General features: G+C 33.6%; 1 protein-coding gene across 15 annotated transcripts in view; it reads left to right on the plus strand.

Annotated features, from left to right (window-relative positions):
- LOC123675226 (peripheral-type benzodiazepine receptor-associated protein 1) overlaps positions 1–18,784 on the plus strand; it is a 75,473-nt gene that overhangs the window by 53,049 nt on the left and 3,640 nt on the right. For 14 of the 15 annotated variants that reach the window (XM_045610551.1, XM_045610550.1, XM_045610552.1 and 11 more), the window contains one exon: positions 11,195–11,289. The exons of the other annotated variant lie outside the window; for it this stretch is intronic. In XM_045610551.1, the coding sequence (XP_045466507.1) occupies positions 11,195–11,289 (95 nt within the window). The remainder of the gene's footprint in view (positions 1–11,194; positions 11,290–18,784) is intronic. 15 annotated transcript variants of the gene reach the window in all.

Raw genomic sequence — 18,784 nt, forward strand, 5'->3', positions numbered from 1 at the left:
TTGTCAAATAAAATAAGATGACTGCATCTAATTACATATAAAACGTAGTCAGTAAAGCAAAAATTATAAAGATCATATTTCAGACTGTAAAACAAACCTTTGATTGCTCCTGTTTTTTTTAGTGACAGTTTACTCTGATATTTTTTATGCAGCTCATGTTGTATAATATGGAAATGCGATCTTTTCAGTAAATTACAAAGAGCACTCCTTATAAAAGGAGATCATCATTCATCACACTTCTGACAACTCTTTATTTGGAAGAGACAAATTTTTAAGCATATAATAATCACCTGAATTATATAAATAAGGAATAATACAGAAATTGATTTGTCTCGATGATCAATACTCAAGATCCGTTTTTTCCTTTAGAAGAATAGCAATTAACTTTAATATTGGTAGATAAAGAGAAATTACGCTGACCCTTTCCTATACCGAGTGACTATTATTGAAGTTGATAAACTACAGGGGTTAATATTATGTAGCAGAAAAACATTATAACAGATTGTCGAAATGTTGACTGAAGTAATATTTTTTCAATTCACCTCAATTTTCCTATTCAACAAAAAAAAAACAGTTTTCGATAATATCCAGTTTTGGTTGGATAGAGGTCTAGAACCCCCCTGGCTGCGGCCTTGTATATTTTAAGCGCCAAATAATCCGTATATTTTGAGGGATTAATTTAATATGTAGATCGAAATTTAATATGCGGTGTAACATAAATGAAAGATTTAAATCGAGTTAAAAGATAATCTTGGATTAAATTCTTCAGTGCACACGTGTATAGAATTACATTGGAAATTAATTACTAATTACTACGGTTAATAATCCCCTCCAATATTTGCAAATTTTAAAATTTCAGAATTCTCACAAAGACGAAAAACGATAATTTTTCCATAAAATGAATCAATAATCATTTCACTTTCCTTTTAAATCGACACGGCAGTAAAAATTCGGACCCTTTTACGATTTATGAGTTTATTACCGCTTTCAGGATGAGTACTTTCATTGCACTACGAGCACGTCTATGTCCGAGGTTTATTATTGTCTTATACCTATCCGCTTTGTCGGTGTTGCTCCTCATTTGCCATATGTTTTGATTTTTGCATTCGTCATCGGTATACACTTACCAGTTGTTTTCGGTTTTTTGTATAATTTTCGTTACAAAATTTCAATACTGTAGTTGAACTTGATAATTCGCATCGAAAAGTTGCTATACCTACTATTTATTGTGTTTCATACAAATTGCAATTTATTTGAGCAGATATCAGTTTTGAATTGATTATATCCTCGATTATATCTATATGGTGTTCCTGAATTTGAGGAACAAATGAAAATGACAGATTTCTCGGATCATTTTAAAAAAAGTCCTATAACACGAGTCAGCAAACGCTTTTTTTTTGAGATACTGGTGTTCAAGTTTTTTCTCATAGCACCTTCCCTTCAAAATATATTCAACTTGAATTGGCATATAATATTCCATTTTAAAGTTTTTATCTTGTGATATGCTTATTTTGTATGCAAATGCACAGGGTTTGGTTTTGGTACTTATTTACCCAGCGAAGATTAATAAAGATTCGATAAACTAATATAAGCATCACTAAAAAGTACGACTATACAAGAAACGTCCTGTAGCTCGAAAGAAAAAGCATTCATGCATATTGATGGGACTTTTTATTCTCAAAATTCATTGTTAGGTTCAGATTAATTTGCCCTGAAGATGGCCATGTAAATGACCGAAAGCTGGCATAGCTTTCGGTCATTTACATTTAATAAAGAGCTAAATAAGATCTTCGAGTGACTTTATACCTAATACATTATTCCTTTGATTCTCAAAATTATACAAGAAATCTCTAATTTTCGTTCGTAACTCCAATTTAGGAAAACTCAGTATGAGATAACAACAATCGAATTGTTAAAAAAATTATTTTGAGTAATTTGGTTCAAACTTCGTTATCGAACCTCTTCCTCTAACATTACAGATATGAGTAAACATTGGTGTAAAAATTTTTTTTTCGATTACCCCCCCAAAAAAAAAAAAGATTTACGTCCTTGCTCGGAACGAATACGAATCCACAAATTATGAGGGGTTCATATCAAGTTCCTCTAATATACTGTATTTTTTAACTACATGCATTAATTCAAAATACGTTTTAAGTCTTCATTTTCAATTTTAGACAAACGCCATTTTCAGCCTTTGACAAGACTTTTTGTATAATTCTACGAAAAAAATGAGTGTTTGTTTCTTTTCATTCCAAAAATCTTACTAAATAAGGTCTTTCTGCAATAACGAACTTCTTAAAGTGAATAACAGTTAAAAACTCATATAAATCAATGGTATCTAGCGTAAAATAAATCATACCAATTTTTGAACTGATCGCTGAAACCAGTGGCGACGCTAGGGGGGCCAGGGGGGGCCGGGCCCCCCTCCTCAAATTCTGCTGGCCCCCCTAAAATATAATATACATAGGCTAAAAAATTAGCAGAACTATTGTTTCGCTTTATTTTGCCCCCCAAAAAAAATCTGAACCCCTCTTGGCCACTCCTGTTTTCGAAAGCTGGCGTCGCCACTGGCTGAAACGGTATAGACCCTTCTTAAAATTTTCTTTTTGGCATAAGGTTTGCTTGAGTACCCCCCCCCCCTTTTTCATACATAGTATTAACGAAAGAATAAAAAATATACGTTTTAATTTGAAAATCTTTAGTTTTCATAATTTTGAGTTGTCCAATTACTTATTGTTCAAAACTTATTCTGCAGAAATATTCAAATCAGGTCCAAACCTCAAACAGTCTTATAATACTCCGTATTTGCAGAAACGAAAATTGAAAATTTCTTTCGAAAAAGGTCATGACCCCCTTGCCTTTTCCTCTGAGACCGCGCTCGGAAAGAATCGCGGTGAATGTATATTAAAACATTTCAATATTCTTCCGTATATCGCCGAGAATTTGGTTACTAGTGGTTTTCAATGTGTCAGGTGAACTGCTTCGTATTTACGGACCTCTTGACACTTGTCAATGGTCAACTAATTTTTTCATTGACAGAATTTTGGAGGTTATAAACGGTTGATCTCTTTTAATTTGTAAATAACTAATAGTTCTTAATGGCTCTGAATGGTATTTGTTTTATAATTAAAATAATAAATTTTTTGAGTGTAAGATGTTATGGAAAATATTCATAAACAATAATCTGAAAATCAAAATGACAACTGCCAAACGGAGTGGGCGTGGTTACCGAACCTAAACAGAATAAAATAACGGTTGCTCTAGTGACTCACCTAAGTTTAAGGAAATAGTCACCGGTTTTTGAGAAATTTGACATTTACGGACAACCTAGTTACTAACCATAAGTAGTAACCAAGGTGATATACGGACCATATACCCTCAGTTGGGGATTACCCGTCCTTTTTGCCTTAAGTTGTACAACTTTTCGTAAATCACCAGCTTAAAATTTCATAAATTCACAGATGTTACAATACATAATGATTTTACAATCGTGGGGTTATAAATTATCTTTAGGGCTTATGCTTTTTTCTTGGCATGGTGAGTAGGATTACATACCTGATAACCTGAGTTGTAAATTCAAATTTAACGGATGTTGCACCCAAGTTGACGGTCTGGAACACACAGGTATGATTTAGATGTTCAGTAATGTGTATCCGTCCGGTGTGATATTTTTTCAGAATACCAAAAAGTTATTCTAGTTCTGAAGTATGTACCTACTTTCATCAAATACAGTAAAACTTCGTTAAGACGCTTTTCCTCATAACAAGCTCTTTTCCATCGGTCCCTTGAATTTCCGTATGCTAAAACAGTGAATCAAATAGCACTCGGTATCTCTGTTTTGTTGGATAAAAAGCTCTTTTTTTGCTTTTTTTCGACAAGTGCCCTATACATCTAAAAGACATCCCTGTCACCAACCAAACTTAATGCTTTAGAATCTATAGAGACTATACAGGATTATTGGACGCGATAGCCTATGACAATTTTAGCAATATGCCTTGATAAAAACTCAACAGTTCAGGAATACATGGGATTATTATGAAAAAAATGGCGGCGACGACGACTCACATTTTTTCGAATATTTCTGCAGAAGAAGTTGTTTCGAAAAAAAACTTTTTTTAATTTTCGATTCTGCAAATACGTAGTATTAAAAGACTATTTTTGGTTCGGACCAAAAATGTATAGGGTGTTTATCAGAAGATCAAAAACTTGGACAACTAAAATTCATCATAACTCAAGATTTTCAAATTAGAACCTATATTTTTTCATTATTTCAGCCAATTCCACGAAGGGGGCTACTTAAACAAAACCTAAAATGAATACTTTAAGTGTTATCAAGGAAAAATTTTAAATCAGGAAAAACCGCAGTTTCTAACTGTGTGGAGTAGTTTGTGACGGGAAATACAGAAACTAAAATTCGATGTTTCGATAATTAAATTTGACTTTTCAAGAATTATAATTAATATTTAGTTGGGATTGTTGAGAAATCCATGAACCAATGAATTACGAATAATTGATTACAATTAATAAAAAGTGAAATTTAACATCGAATTTTAATTTCTTGTTGTGTTTTCTCAGTCTCAGACTACTCCACATATTAGGATATTGCGGTTTTTCCTCATTTAAAGTTCTTCCTTGTTTACTCTTGAAGTAATTCATTTTAAGTATAGGGGTTGCTTAAATAATCTCCCCCTTTTCCATACGTAGAATTGATTCAAATAATGGAAATATAGGTTCTAATTCGAAAATCTTGAGTTTTGATGAATTTGCGTTGTTCAATTACTTATTGTCCAAAACTAATTTTGCAGAAATATTAAAAAAAATGTGAGTCCGCGTTTCCACGATTTTTTTCATAAGAATTTTCTGGAAGACTCATACTAATTTCATTCTGAGAGGGATTGTAAATTCGTGGGCTAATGATCATCCACTTAGTTGGATACTGGATAGCAACGTCTTGAAGATTTTTAATGTGCTGAGCATAGGCAAAACGAGGTGGGGGTTATTAGGGAGGTAACCTCCCCATTGAATAGAAGAAATAAAAAAATTGTAATAAATTCAAAATGATATACATATAAAAAATTGAAAGATTTCAATTTTTCAATGTTTTTTAGCATAATCAAAAATAAAATTGAAAAACCTTCAAATAATGTGACATCATGTGGAATTATGAGCACCATTTTTCTCTCCTTTTTGGTACCTTCAATTTTCTGAATTGATGAGAGAAAAAAATAATGCAAATTTCACACGATGGTCTAAAGTTTCTCTCTTATCTAATAAATGAATTTCAAATATTTTAATCAATTGCAAACGACGGCGAATCAACTGAATAAAGAATAATAACATTCAAGAATTCATAAATTATAATATCAAGAAGAGGTAATCGTCGTTGAATTTTTGAGAAATTATTTTTTAATCATTAGTCAGTCAATTGAAATAATTATGTAAGAGCAGAGGAGTCAAATTGAAGAATGAACATCAACATTTCGACATTATGTTATATCCTTTTTGCATCCTAGGTCCCCGAACAGAGCTCAATGTCTGCAATTTAACTGATATCCGTGGTCAATGTCTATCGCTCGAACTATGAAAAATTCAAGATGAATATCGAAAAAGATATAAGTACATTCTTATTATGAAAGACTTGACTAATTAACGAGTTCTCAAAAGCTCCCGACGACCATTTATTGCTTTTTTAGAATATTTTCCTTCGCAAATCATTTGAATAATTACTCTCTGAAATTTCATACCTTTTATTGTTAGGATTTGAGCAAGAGATATAAAAAATTAAATTAAAAAAACAAATCATCCGTTATAGGAATTTTTGAAGTAAAATAATATATCTGAAGGTACCTACTCGTAAAACAAACTATACTCTAATTGAGTGAGTAATAATTGATTGAAGTAAATGATATTCAGGGTGTTTCACGAATAACTGTATCGGTTGTCCCAAATTCGTTGTCTAGTGAGGGGATCCCTAGAAAAATGCATCAATTTGATGAAGACCGCAGCCTCATAAATTCAACTGTTTTCAAGATATAAGAAAAAAATTGGAAAATGGCGTGAAATAAAAAGTTCTCATAACTTCTTTATTTGTAAAACAACATGAAACAAAAGCATTCTATAGGCTTTTTTCAGTAGAATCCATTGGAGTTATAATTTGTTATTTATTGTTATAAAGTAATAACACAAACTTGTGTTTTTTTTAACGTAAGCCATAAACCTTTCTTTTCAAATAAAATCACTTTATTTTTCCTTTTCAAAAATATATAGCAGGCTATATAAATTTCTTATCAAACTATAAATATCATCAAAAGTTTCAGTTTCACAAATCAAATCAAATAAATGTCTATAATCTGTGAATTTCAGTTACTGAAATATTCGGTGGACTACCTCGGTAGCACAGTGGATTGACAGTCGACTGTGGTGCTGAAGGTACCGGGTTCAAATCCTGGCTAACTCATGGTTGTTGTCATGTCTGGTGGTGGTGAATGAATTTGATAGAGTCTTACAGAATAAAATGTTCGGGTGGACCCAACTCCACCCATCAATGTGATCCTGACCACATGGCAAAGCTGTCGGGTCAATGAGAGAAAAAAAATGTTCGGTGGCCACCAAGGTCCCCGAATTCAACACCATTATATTTTTTCAATTTTTCTAGTTTACACTCAAAAAACAACACGGTTGTATTATAACTTCATGTTCAAGATTATAGCACCAGTTATAAAGAAGTTGACTTTTCATTTCGAGCCATTTTCCAATTTTTCAAAAATCGAGCCAGAAATGTGCCAATATTTTTCTACCTAAAAGGGATTCTGAGATTCTCTTACTAGGCAACGAATTTGGGACACCCGATAAAGGATTTCACTGCAGATGCTAGACATTTCGGGAAGTCTGAATCAGTATCCGAAATAAGTATATGTCCTAAAGATATTCGTTTGAGAGATACAAGCTGATTTATGTGTTTTATCGAAAACTTTTGATCTTCAAACTATTGAACTCCTTTATAGATTTAAATCAATGTCACAACTCTTCAGAAATGAAGACACTACTAGAAAGATGGATTCTAATAAAAATTTCAGGAAATGAGTATAGGATAATAAAGTCCAATATTCACTTTTAATAAACATCTATTTATGACTATGACTACGTTTTTTGGAACTAAGATGTACAGAGTGTTCTACAACAATTAACATGAAAAATATATTTCTTTTCAGTCTAGATCTGCCTTATCGACAAGTCACTAAAAGTGAAAATTGTACTTCATTATATATTCATTTCCTGAAATTTACATGAAAATCTACAGGGTGGCCACTTTTTTAATGGGATTGTATTGGTAACTTTTAAACCATAAGAGTTAGAAGGTCGGTCAAATGGAGAAAAAGTTGCATGCATAGAAGCATTATCGAGCAATTCAAACAAATCGAGATTATCAGGGCCGGTTTTCGAGATATCATAAGAAAAGTAAATTATGTCATTTTGATTTTTCTTTTTTTCCCACTTCATTTCAAATATCATCAAAAAATGTTACAGGAATTTTTTATTCGACAGTAAATTATCCTCAATTCGACGTAATCAGATTTCGTATCCAACGTTTCGTACTCTCTGGGCCACCCTCAACCTCATTTTTTTCAATACGGACCTGCATATTTTATGACATTTTTCGAAATAACTTTTAACGCTGAATTCAACGATATATCATACGATGTCATTCAAAGTAGATTTTCAGGTGATTTTGACCCTTATCCAATTTTCTCTGGGTCGGATCTGTATTACCTTCATTTAGTTTAATTAACAACATGCAATATGCAATAAATTTCGATAAGAAGATCAACTTACCCATCTTGAACTAAATGGAACATATTAGAATCAAAGCAAAAACCAGTATACTGGTCTCTTGGTTCTTCTTTTATAATAATCATTTAAATATTTCAATTCATAATAATTAAACGAAAGTATCATTTAATGAAAGAAAAATCAAATGATTATTCGAAAGTAAATGAAAATTAATGAAGTAAGTGTTCGAAATGTCCACCATTTTGTAAAATGCACTTTACGGTTCTGGAACCCATACTTCTTATACATTTGCTTGTTTGGTCTCCTTGAATATCTTCCAAAACATTCTCAATTGTCTCGCGAGGTATCACTATTGTTGTATTTGTCATTTGTTAAGTTGAAACAAATTACAGAATCGAACTTTATTTTGAGATCATTACGATATAATTTGTGCAAGGCTTGGTATTCAAATTTAAAATCATTGTATTCGCGTCTCTTGACTATTTATTAACAGCAGTTTTTGAAAAGTTCCTTTCACTGGCCACAGTTCTCGATTTTTTTTCTGGTTTCGATTGAATTTGGGTCAGAACATTGATATCGTTAAAAGAATTGTTTTTTCTTACATACGCACGATTAAATTTGGATGAGGGTCGAAATCACCTGAAAATCAACTTTGAATGACATTGTATGATACATCGTTGATTTCAGCGTTGAAAGTTATTTCGAAAAGTGTCATAAAATATGCAGGTCCGTATTGAAAAAAATGAGGTTGAGGGTGGCCCAGAGAGTACGAAACGTTGGATACGAAATCTGATTACTTTAAATTGAGGATAATTTACTGTCGAATAAAAAATTCCTGTAACATTTTTTGATAATATTTGAAATAAAGTGGGAAAAAAAGAAAAATCAAAATGACAGAATTTACTTTTCTTATGATATCTCAACAACCGGCTCTGATAATCTCGATTTGTTTGAACTGCTTGATAATGCTTCTATGCATGCAACTTTTTCTCCATTTGACCGACCTTCTAACTCTTATGGTTTAAAAGTTACCAATACAATCCCATTAACAAAGTGGCCACCCTGTATATACACAGACGTTTAACTATATTGATATTTTTATATTTGTTATGAGTAAATGTCTCATCTTCATTTCAAACAAGTAAATCATATACTTATGATATGTGTAAATCTATGTATCCTCGAATGAAAGTACCTATTGATTTAACGCAAATTAAAATTAAGTTAGTGTTAGAATTATAGTGTGATCCATAATTCACGAAAATAGGAATTTTCCTAGTCCGGATCTGATTTACTCGATTTCAGACATCCTGTATTTTTTTGAAGTACATAGTATTCGGTATTGTATTTACTCATTTGAAATATATCAAATTTCTTGATTTGCCTGTTCGGATCCAGTATATATTAATGAACTTCAATATTTCAAAAATATCATTTTTCTTAATTTGATAATAATATTATTATCATGATTAATAATTTTTTTCCGTTAACTAAGTGATACAGTGCAGCAAATATGATTAATGTTCATTGATCAGGTTGAGTAAGATTGGTAGACAAATCAATTTCTCAAAATGTTTATCGCAAAAACAAATACATGTTTCATTGTCTGAAACTATTCCTCCTGTTGGTCTCATACCATTTTATGTTCAATTAAAATATAATTGGATACTTTATGGAGGAAAAATTATTGATAATTTCAACAAATTATTTACCAGATTCAGTTATTTCAAAAGTTAAATATCACAAATAATTTGGCTTCATCAGAGCCCCTTGAATTTTTGATAATTTTAATGTAACCTTTATGTGTGTGATGTAAAAATATTCATTTTTGACAACACAGATGAAACTGTTTGTCAGATGTGAATAATTGGCTTTACTCGTTATTTGTACAAATTGCACTAATGTTTCGTTACTTGCTGGCTTCTTTTTCTTTGAATTTGCCAATACCGAATTCCAACAAAAACGAAGAAACTACAACATATATTCCTACTGATACTTCAAACAGAGTTAAAGAATACTTTCAAGACATCTACTCGTAGCTTTACAGAGCTACGATAAATTTCACCAAAGGATTTTTCATGTCATTTTAAAGAATATACAGGCTAGAAAGTAGAAAATATTAATAATCGAAGGCTGTTAAAAATTTACTAATCCCTTGAAATAACTCTTCATTACCTAAGCGTAGTGCGTACCATTTATATGGTTATTTTTACTTCAAGAAGCGCGCAATCCGAAATAAATCTTTTAAATTTTTGAAGGCTTAGTAATCTGCTTGTAGATTAAGTTATTAATTCATTTAAACTTAAAAAAAGTTATGGAACAAAATATGGACTATACCTATTAATTTTACATTTTTTCTCAAAATTGCATGAATAATGGATTGGTGAAGTTTATCTACTGACAATTGAATCATCCTACACAAATATTGTATTTCTCAAAAATTTCAATCGTGTTACCGGGAATATAAAATATATCTCTAACGTATCAAGAATTTTCAAACTTTCACATGCCATGGAATTATATTTTGAAAGAACAGAATTGAAGTAGGTATGAATTATTATAACAAAAGTAAATCGTTTATATGTTAAGTGCTAAGATATTCATTCATAACTTTCTTGGCTTAGTTTTTTCGTTATTGTTGGAAGTCGATGGCATTGATTCCTCTTATTTATCTGAAAAACGTCAACAGAAAGTTCGTTCAAGTGAAAGTGTTGCATGAAGAAAGACTTGTACGTCCGTCAAAAAATAGAAATGTATAAGAAGTTACACTATACATGCTTTTTTCTATACAAAGCACCATTCTCATTTCATCACACAGATACACGATAGTTCTTCATGCAATTTTACTAAATCTAAAGACTTAATTTTTTGGTACCGATATATGCATGCAATTTGGGACATTTGATTTGAGAAAATGTTCGGTTAGGCAAAAACAAATCTTTTTCTTTTCGAATATCAAAATCACTCATATAATAAGAGTATTTTATTATCTCCATTGAAAATAATTTTTTTCAAAACTCACGTGATATACCTAATCGTTTCCCGAAAGTTTTTTTTTCGATAAACGTGAAAAAAATTCATTCCAAATGGCCTTTGTTTCAATTAATTTCCCTTTCCTCTTCTTTTACTTAAATAGGGCCTATAGTATTCAGACTTATGTCGACGCGGTTCAATCCTGACTTGATGAGTTATTCCTTGATTTTATTAACAAAGGATTCCCTTATATTCTTTACTTTTCTACATCTATTCAATCGAAACACCTTATACACACAGAATACTAAAGCATGTAAACACATACCAGAAGTTATCTAACAGATCAGAACTTCAAAACGATTTTTCTGTTTGACGTTAAAAAACTATCTGGCAGCTCTCTGATTGTATTTTGTGTGTTGTTTGTTGCTAGATGCCTGTCCTACTGTGTTATCCTCCTCTCAGTTAGACAATGTCAACACCGCGTCAACACCGAACACAACACAGATCTTCAATGAGCACAACCAGGTATTTAACTCATCTCTCTTTCTCTCTCTAAATTCTCATCTCTCTCTTTCTATACTCTTTTATCATCTTTGCTTTTTTCTTTATTTTTTGTAACTGCATATTGAGTGTCATTAATTTGGAATGTATGCCTTTTCGTATCACCCGTAACTATTGCCGAACTGTTGGTGCTTTTTTGTTATAGATATTCAAACAGTTTGGCGATCGTTGCTGTATTTTACAGAGTGTATGTTCTGTGTGCAATGTACATTGACGTGTGTTGGATGAATCTAGCATGCACTGCTGGTGTTCTTCCTGAGATTCACAGAAATACATTTGGTAGTCTTATCATTGTCAAATATCAGATGGCGGATATTTCATATGGAAATACCTACATTTTTATGTGTATGCCAAAAAGAATAATTTCGTCAACTTGATGTTTTGGTTATGTAGCCTACATTTTAGGCAATCTGTGGTGCCAACATCAAAAATTTTTTGTTTGAAATTTGAGAACGAAAAACCTCTCATTTATATAGAAATTAGTTAGAAGAGTTATTATTTTCAATTATTTCATATCTGTCTATTGTTCAAACACATTAAAATGATTAGCGCTTTGTTAGCAACTTAGACAATGATGGAAGTCTATAGAGACATTGTATTGGTTTGTACTCACAAGAAATAAATAGCTCTCCTTTTGTACTCAATGAAAGTACTGAGTATAAAGACTTAGAGGAACATCAAGATGAAGACCCTGCTCTACTGAGTCTTACCACAGTTACAACAATTAGCTACTATCTGTTTAAGCGCTAAAAAATAGCGTGAAAAGATGCTTTTGGTATCATTTAACAATACCATCCACAATTAATGGTCCCTTTGAGCGTAGGCACATTGGTATAGAAAACGTTTGGAGGCAGATGAGCACAATGGTGTATAATTTCTTTCGAATATTCCTACTGAAGTATTTGCATGTATGTGTTTTCAATAATAAATAATTAAACGAAATTCAGAAGTCGTCTCCAAAGATGATTCAAGCTGCTATTTCAATCTTGATAAAGATTGAAAAAAAAAGGAAATTTTGAATTTATTGGAACAGAACTTTTTTATAACCAGATAAATAGACATGGGATTAAAAGGAGCAGCATTCTTGGGAAATTTCGCATGATCTGAAGAGAAACAGCTGCGATGCCAGAAGGATTTGGTGTTATTTTATTTTTATCAAGCAGAAAACTATGGATGATGATTATCTGGAACAAATTTTTGAAATGAATAATAAACCAATGATCTACTGTTGGAAGTCAACTAATATCAAAGAAATTTCAGAAAGGCATTTTACAATTTGACTTTCTGGGGTGCAGCTTGTTTGAAAAGTGAAAAAGTTAATGCAAAGAAGAATCTTTTTGTTTATTTTTTTAATTTTGAACATTCGAAATCTTATCTGAATTATTGATATGTAAATAATATTTTGATCGAATACCGAGCAATTATTTTGGACATGTGTTTAATTCAATGTTAAAAAGGGATTACTCTCGAATGCAATGTTTTTGGTCAAAGCAGGGGGAATTCTCATGGACGAACTACTTCATCAAAGGTCGAAGAGTATGGGACTCCGCTTTTGATGAATACGAGCTATCGCACTAAATCTAACCAGCTATCTTAAAATTCCCGGCATCTATTTGCCGATTAACCTTTTGACTCATTTTGTTTGTAACTCTAACACGTCGTCTCTATCGTGAAGTTTTGTTCTGACATATGTCTTTCATAGGAGAGTCTCTTCTTGTTGATATTTGAAGTTGAGTTGATGCGATTTCTGTTCGTTGCATTCAATTAGTCTTTTTAGCTCGTCATTCTAATGCTTTTTCAAAAAGCTTCTCGTTCTTTTTTTTGAGAAATGTATGATATCTATCTAAGTCTCGTTGCAACTCTTATGAGTTTATTTTCTGTTATTTGAATCTTCGTAATTTTCGCTTTTGTCTGCTAATCCCCAGGATGCCGATTCCTACGTTAGTTGGTGTTTTGCAGTGGACTTGATAATTCTCAGTTCCGTACTCTTCCTATTTCTGACTAAAAACTGCTTTGTTTTACCACTGCGTATTTCACAGGTTTTTCCATATACACGTAGGGTTACACCTGGATATTTTACCTCATTCTTTTATTTTATCTTCTCCATCCAGCTTTAAATTTGAGTTTATCTCCAGTATCTTTTTCTGTAGTCCATTTAAAACTATTCGTCTACATCTTCTAGTGCTTCTTGTTATTGACTTCTTACTGCAATTTCGTATCATCTATATATAGGGCTAGCAGCATGGTTGAGGTTTTTGGAATCTCGTATGTATGTGTTAATTTTGTAGAGTAGAAGTCCTAGAACTGAGCCTAGAGGTACCCCTGATTCTACTTTTCTAGTGGTAGATACTGTATCAGATATTTTGACGTAGAAATTCCTTGGTCTCAGGTAATTTATTATTATCTTACAGGTTTTGATAATGTAGCCTGCCATCCAGATCTTGCAGGCTAGTTCTTCTTCCCAACTTCATTCAAAGGCTCTCCCAACATTTAGATGTTGGAAAGCAAACCACATGATTAACGTTATTAGTAACGTTAATCTTGTGATTTGTTCGTTCTGAAATCCTTCAGTAATATATTCAGTAAGCCTAAGTTCTGTAGAAGGATCTTTTCTGAAACCAAATTGTTCCGGTGCTATCAGATTTAGTTCTTTTTTTATTTAGACCTCTTGCAACGACTCTCTCAACTATTTTTTCAAGTATTATTTTCTGGGAATTTTTTTCTTTCCCTAGCTCACAATAACTTCTGCTGCTTTTTATCTTTTTGGATAGAAATCTGTTCCCACCACTCCATTAGATATAGGAATAGCGCTGCTATTCCTTTTCTAGGAATCTTCGGTAACATAAAGTTTGTTACATCCTGAAGCTTCCTAGTTATTTGATAACTTCTTTGATCTCTGTTGGTGTTGTTTGATTTCGGAATTTATTGCACTCCGTGGGTTGCGACATCAATTTTTCATTTTCATCAACTTCTATTTAGTTAATTCTGATTTCTCTCAGTCAGAGCTTTGGATAATTCTCCTATGGCCTGTAGAAATGGAGTTATGTATCATGCTGATTGGTCCATGGTGTTCAACTCTCTAACCGTCTGGTTCCATTTGTCTGTTCTCCGTTTTCTTAGTGTATTTTCAGCACGTCGTTATTTAGGAATTTTCTGCTTGGAATCGTTACAATTTACGTGCTTCCTTCGTATAGAGACTTCGATAGACAACAATCGATGAGATGTAAGACAAATCTCAAGGGTTAAGCCACACGAACCACTTTACAACTACAATCAAACTAGACGTTGTGATAAGTAGCCAAACCTATAAAAAACAACACAATATTCAAAAACTAAACTTTTAGAAAAGACAATACGATTGCACGCTATCATCCTACTAATTCATAAACGATATTTGAGTGTTTGGCAGCTCTGAGACAAGGTGCGCATGAGCATCAAAGTAATTGAGATGCTGCGGTAGTTTACAATCTGGTACTCGTCAACGTATCTCATGTACCTGGCGGATATTGAATTGAAGCAGGCCGATTGCCTAGAAGGTACTCGAGCGGAGACTCGCTTATGGGATTCTACTTTTAGACAATAAAAACGTAAACAGTATCTGAAATAGGGGGGTTAATGAGGTGTTATTGCATGTCACATTTTGGAAGAATTTAGAAATAATACATCAGCTGTTTGGAAGAAGATTGAGTTTTATAATTGTGGGCTGTAGTCCTTATACGGTGACTATTAAGTAGTCACTGCCAAGGAATTTAGGGAAATAAAAGAACGGGATAAAAAATGCGTATTCGATTTATTTCAACCCACTAAAAGAGTTTGAAGAAGATGAGTATTTGTCTAGTTTCTTAGGGTCGCTGGATACTTGGGTCGTTGTGGCTCGGTCGCAGGTAGTTTTTCGCCGGTCGGGAACAGATGTGATATTCTTCAATCTTCTTGTTGTCGGTGCAAGTGTGGAACATCTGTGGAAGTCGTAGTTTCTTGTAGAATGGTCTGAACTCTGTTGAATTATTCTCCCTGAAATGCCGAGTTTTATGGGCATTCAGGCTGTTTTCAATTCGCCATTCACCACGCCTTTCTACGGATCCCTAAGGGGTGTGGCTTTGATTATTCCAAGTTTTTACACCGAGTTCTTCTGTTTTTAAGATTTTCGTTCTTGGACGGAATATTTTCGAGGGAATCGATAGATTCCCTACATAATGAAACACTTCAACGATGGTAAGTTTGGCTCTTGATTAAATTGGGCATTGGGAGACAATGGGTGTTGAAGACGATTCTGAAGAACTTCGTTGCGGAGGATGTGAATGCCCAACATGCTGAAGCAAAAGTTTCATAGAGAATAATCTTTTTGTGGTACAGACAGACGACAGAACAGGGAATACTGTTTGGTTAGCACCATTTTAAACCATCTGGACGACGTAGTCTAAGTTATGGTTTAATTAAAGCTTTTTATTCGGGATGACTCCCAAAATGTTGCATCAACCTCCATTACGAGCGAAGAGCTGCGGTCTTTTCTGGGTTCACTTTGATTATCTAGAAAGCCTACATCGTCTTGGAGGTATTTGGTTGTTAATCGGAGGAATTTTGATCTGGCCAGGTTAGCCTATGTATATAGCTACAGAACATCGGTAAGCCTTGATGATGTCGGCTGTGTATACTAAATAGAGGAGCCTTCATGATATTGTTGATTCGGATATTGTTTTGGATATTTTCCCTCTGAACGTGTGATTCTCAGGAGTGGATCCAGGGGTGTTGAAGACGATTCTGAAGAACTTCATTGCGGAGGGTGTGAACGCCCAACATGCTGAAGCAAAAGTTTCAAAGAGAATAATCTTTTTGTGGACGGATATGCTTTTACGACGACAGAACAGGGAAACTGGGGGAACGTTCCTCCCCAAATAGCCTGGGCACCTCTTAAATTTTGCCGCCCTTCCTAGAATTTGACATACTAAGGCTCAAATAATTACAAGATCAGCAAAAATTACACCTTCAATACATTTTGTGAAAACCCATATTAATGAATGGCGAAAAATGACTTTCCAAAATGGCGGAAGTGTCTAGGTTCCACATTTTCAGTATTTTAAGTATCTAAAAGTTCCCTTTCCCCCCCAAAAGTGGGGCCTGGATCCGCGCCTGGTGATTCTGGTGAAAAGACTTTCGTTTCATGAAGTTTGAAGTCGAGACCCTGATGTCTTAGGTGTCTAAACTTTTAGGAATATGAAGAAACATAACACTAATTAAGTGCTTCCATTTGAGACCGGTTGATGCATATTCCCCAACACTGTGTATTTGATTTGTGGCGAAGTGTTTTGGTTAAATGATGTACCCTTCTTCATGTACTATGTCTTCCTATTTGTTGATTACTTTCAGTTATATCTGTATTTCATCACAGATCTGATAATAATCTATCAATACCGTACCAAACCAATCATGTGAATTCTCAAGCCAGGAGATTCTTTTTTTATCTGCCGTTTGCCTACGTTTTATTTTTCCTCGCATAATGTTCTGTAATAATTGATATTTATTAGGCCTCATCAGGTTTCTGAAGTATTCTTACTATCTTGTTTTTATTTTATTTAAGATTTATTGAATTTTATTCATCATTTCAATCACCCTGATACTTCCGATTTCATCCAACCACGTTATTCTCAGCATTGTCTTTATCACTACATTTCGAAAGCTTCAAATTTCTTCATTTCGATCTTATTCGAAGTCCAACCCTTCTTTTTATGTATTAGTGTCGAAGTATTTCTGGAGCTTGCTCGGGTTTCCTTGATTCTTGACCTGATTTTACGTCTTGTGTTCATTCAGTTAATGTTTACCAAACTGACTTCCCTGGTCACTTGTTCGAAGTGTCATCATTATTTTTCCTTTCACTTTTCGTCTTTTGATCGGCTGTTTTTCGTGCTTCACGTATTTTTTTTTTCCATGTGGTCCAGGTCTGCATTAAAGTTGCCTTTGCTGTCTTCAAATGCTTCTTCTTTTTTCTTGTCTACAAATACTATTCTTCTGATGATCCGTGGATTGGTGGGAGGGCCTTATATTCTGAAGAATTGTTATCATGTTTCTGAGCGAATTATCCTTGGTCGTACGAGATTTTAACTTCGTCTTCCATATATCATTTCTGAACTCTTTCAGCGTCTTTCTTACTGCCCACTGGAGTTTTGACGCTGCTCTATCGACTTCATCCCTAGATCTGCGTGCTTTTCATCACTTTGATCAGCTTCACGATACGTTAACGCACAACAGTATTGGTTACATTCCACTGCTGTATTTTCTGTCTTTTAAGTTTTCTGTCACTTATTTCGATACTCTTGGTGAACTTCTTTCAGTAGATTTTTTTTATTCTTGCTCTAGGACGATGTAATTACTAATTTGCATAAACACGGAACAGTGGTTCTATGCGTGTTCATAGTTGGGAAACTGATATCCTCATTGACATTCTTCACTTTGGCAATGACTAAGGTATATGGGATGGTGTAGTTGAGGAAGGTTCCTCTGGTGTCATTACCATAATTTCGGGGTTTTGCATGGAAACCCCTTCCCTGTGTAAGATCATTGAAGTTCAACAATCATTTGAATGTTCTCTGAAAAGAATGCTTAAAGATCAGGATCGAGCAGTGATCTACTGCCAGGTTTGTTATCAAAAGAAAAAAGAAAAAAAAGCATTTACCGCATTTACCTTTGGTATACGGTAGTGCGAGTATACAGGACGTATCTGTTTGTTTCACTTTTGTTCTTTCTCCATTATAATTTGGGGTTTGAACGATTCAAGTTGTATTCTTCAATCTTAGGGTCTCTGTGGCTGTTGGCATATTATGAGCATATCGGAATACTCCTGAAATGCAAAGAACAAGTATGGTTCATTACATTAGCCTATACTTAAAATTTTTTTGGCTTCGTTTGCGGCTAGGACCTTATGTAGTCTTTGATGAGTTCAGACAACTAATCCTGAGATTGGGTGAGCTTGTCTTCTTCGCGATACTGAGCTCCTTTAGCTTGGGAGCCATTTTAGTCTCGGCCTGGCTCGTATAAAGGTGTTATTCTGAGGTAAGTTCATTGTTTCCGCTTTGGTGAAGTTGGAACATTCTCTGGCTAGGTGGAGGCCATTGTAATTGGCGCACTTCGCATGTTAATTCACCACATTCTTATACTCTCTTTAGGAGTGCTTGCCAGTACATTCCATGCATCTTGGATGAACACTGTACTGTTGAATCTTCGACATCTGTGGCACTGTTACGTCTCAGTGGATTTGTGGGTTTTTCAACTTTCACCACTTAACTGCATAAGCATGGAAGATCTTCTACATGTAGGCTGATAAAACAATCAATACGAGGGGTATCTTCTTTTTTCGATGCATTGAATCACATATATTTATGTTCATTAAGAATTTCTGTTTCTTGAAGGATTGTAGGTAGCACTTAGATGACTCACCTTTGTAGTTGGTACTCTTCCAGTAGTTAAT

This window comes from Harmonia axyridis, chromosome 3 (genome assembly GCF_914767665.1).
Source record: "Harmonia axyridis chromosome 3, icHarAxyr1.1, whole genome shotgun sequence".
Classification (NCBI taxonomy): domain Eukaryota; kingdom Metazoa; phylum Arthropoda; class Insecta; order Coleoptera; family Coccinellidae; genus Harmonia; species Harmonia axyridis.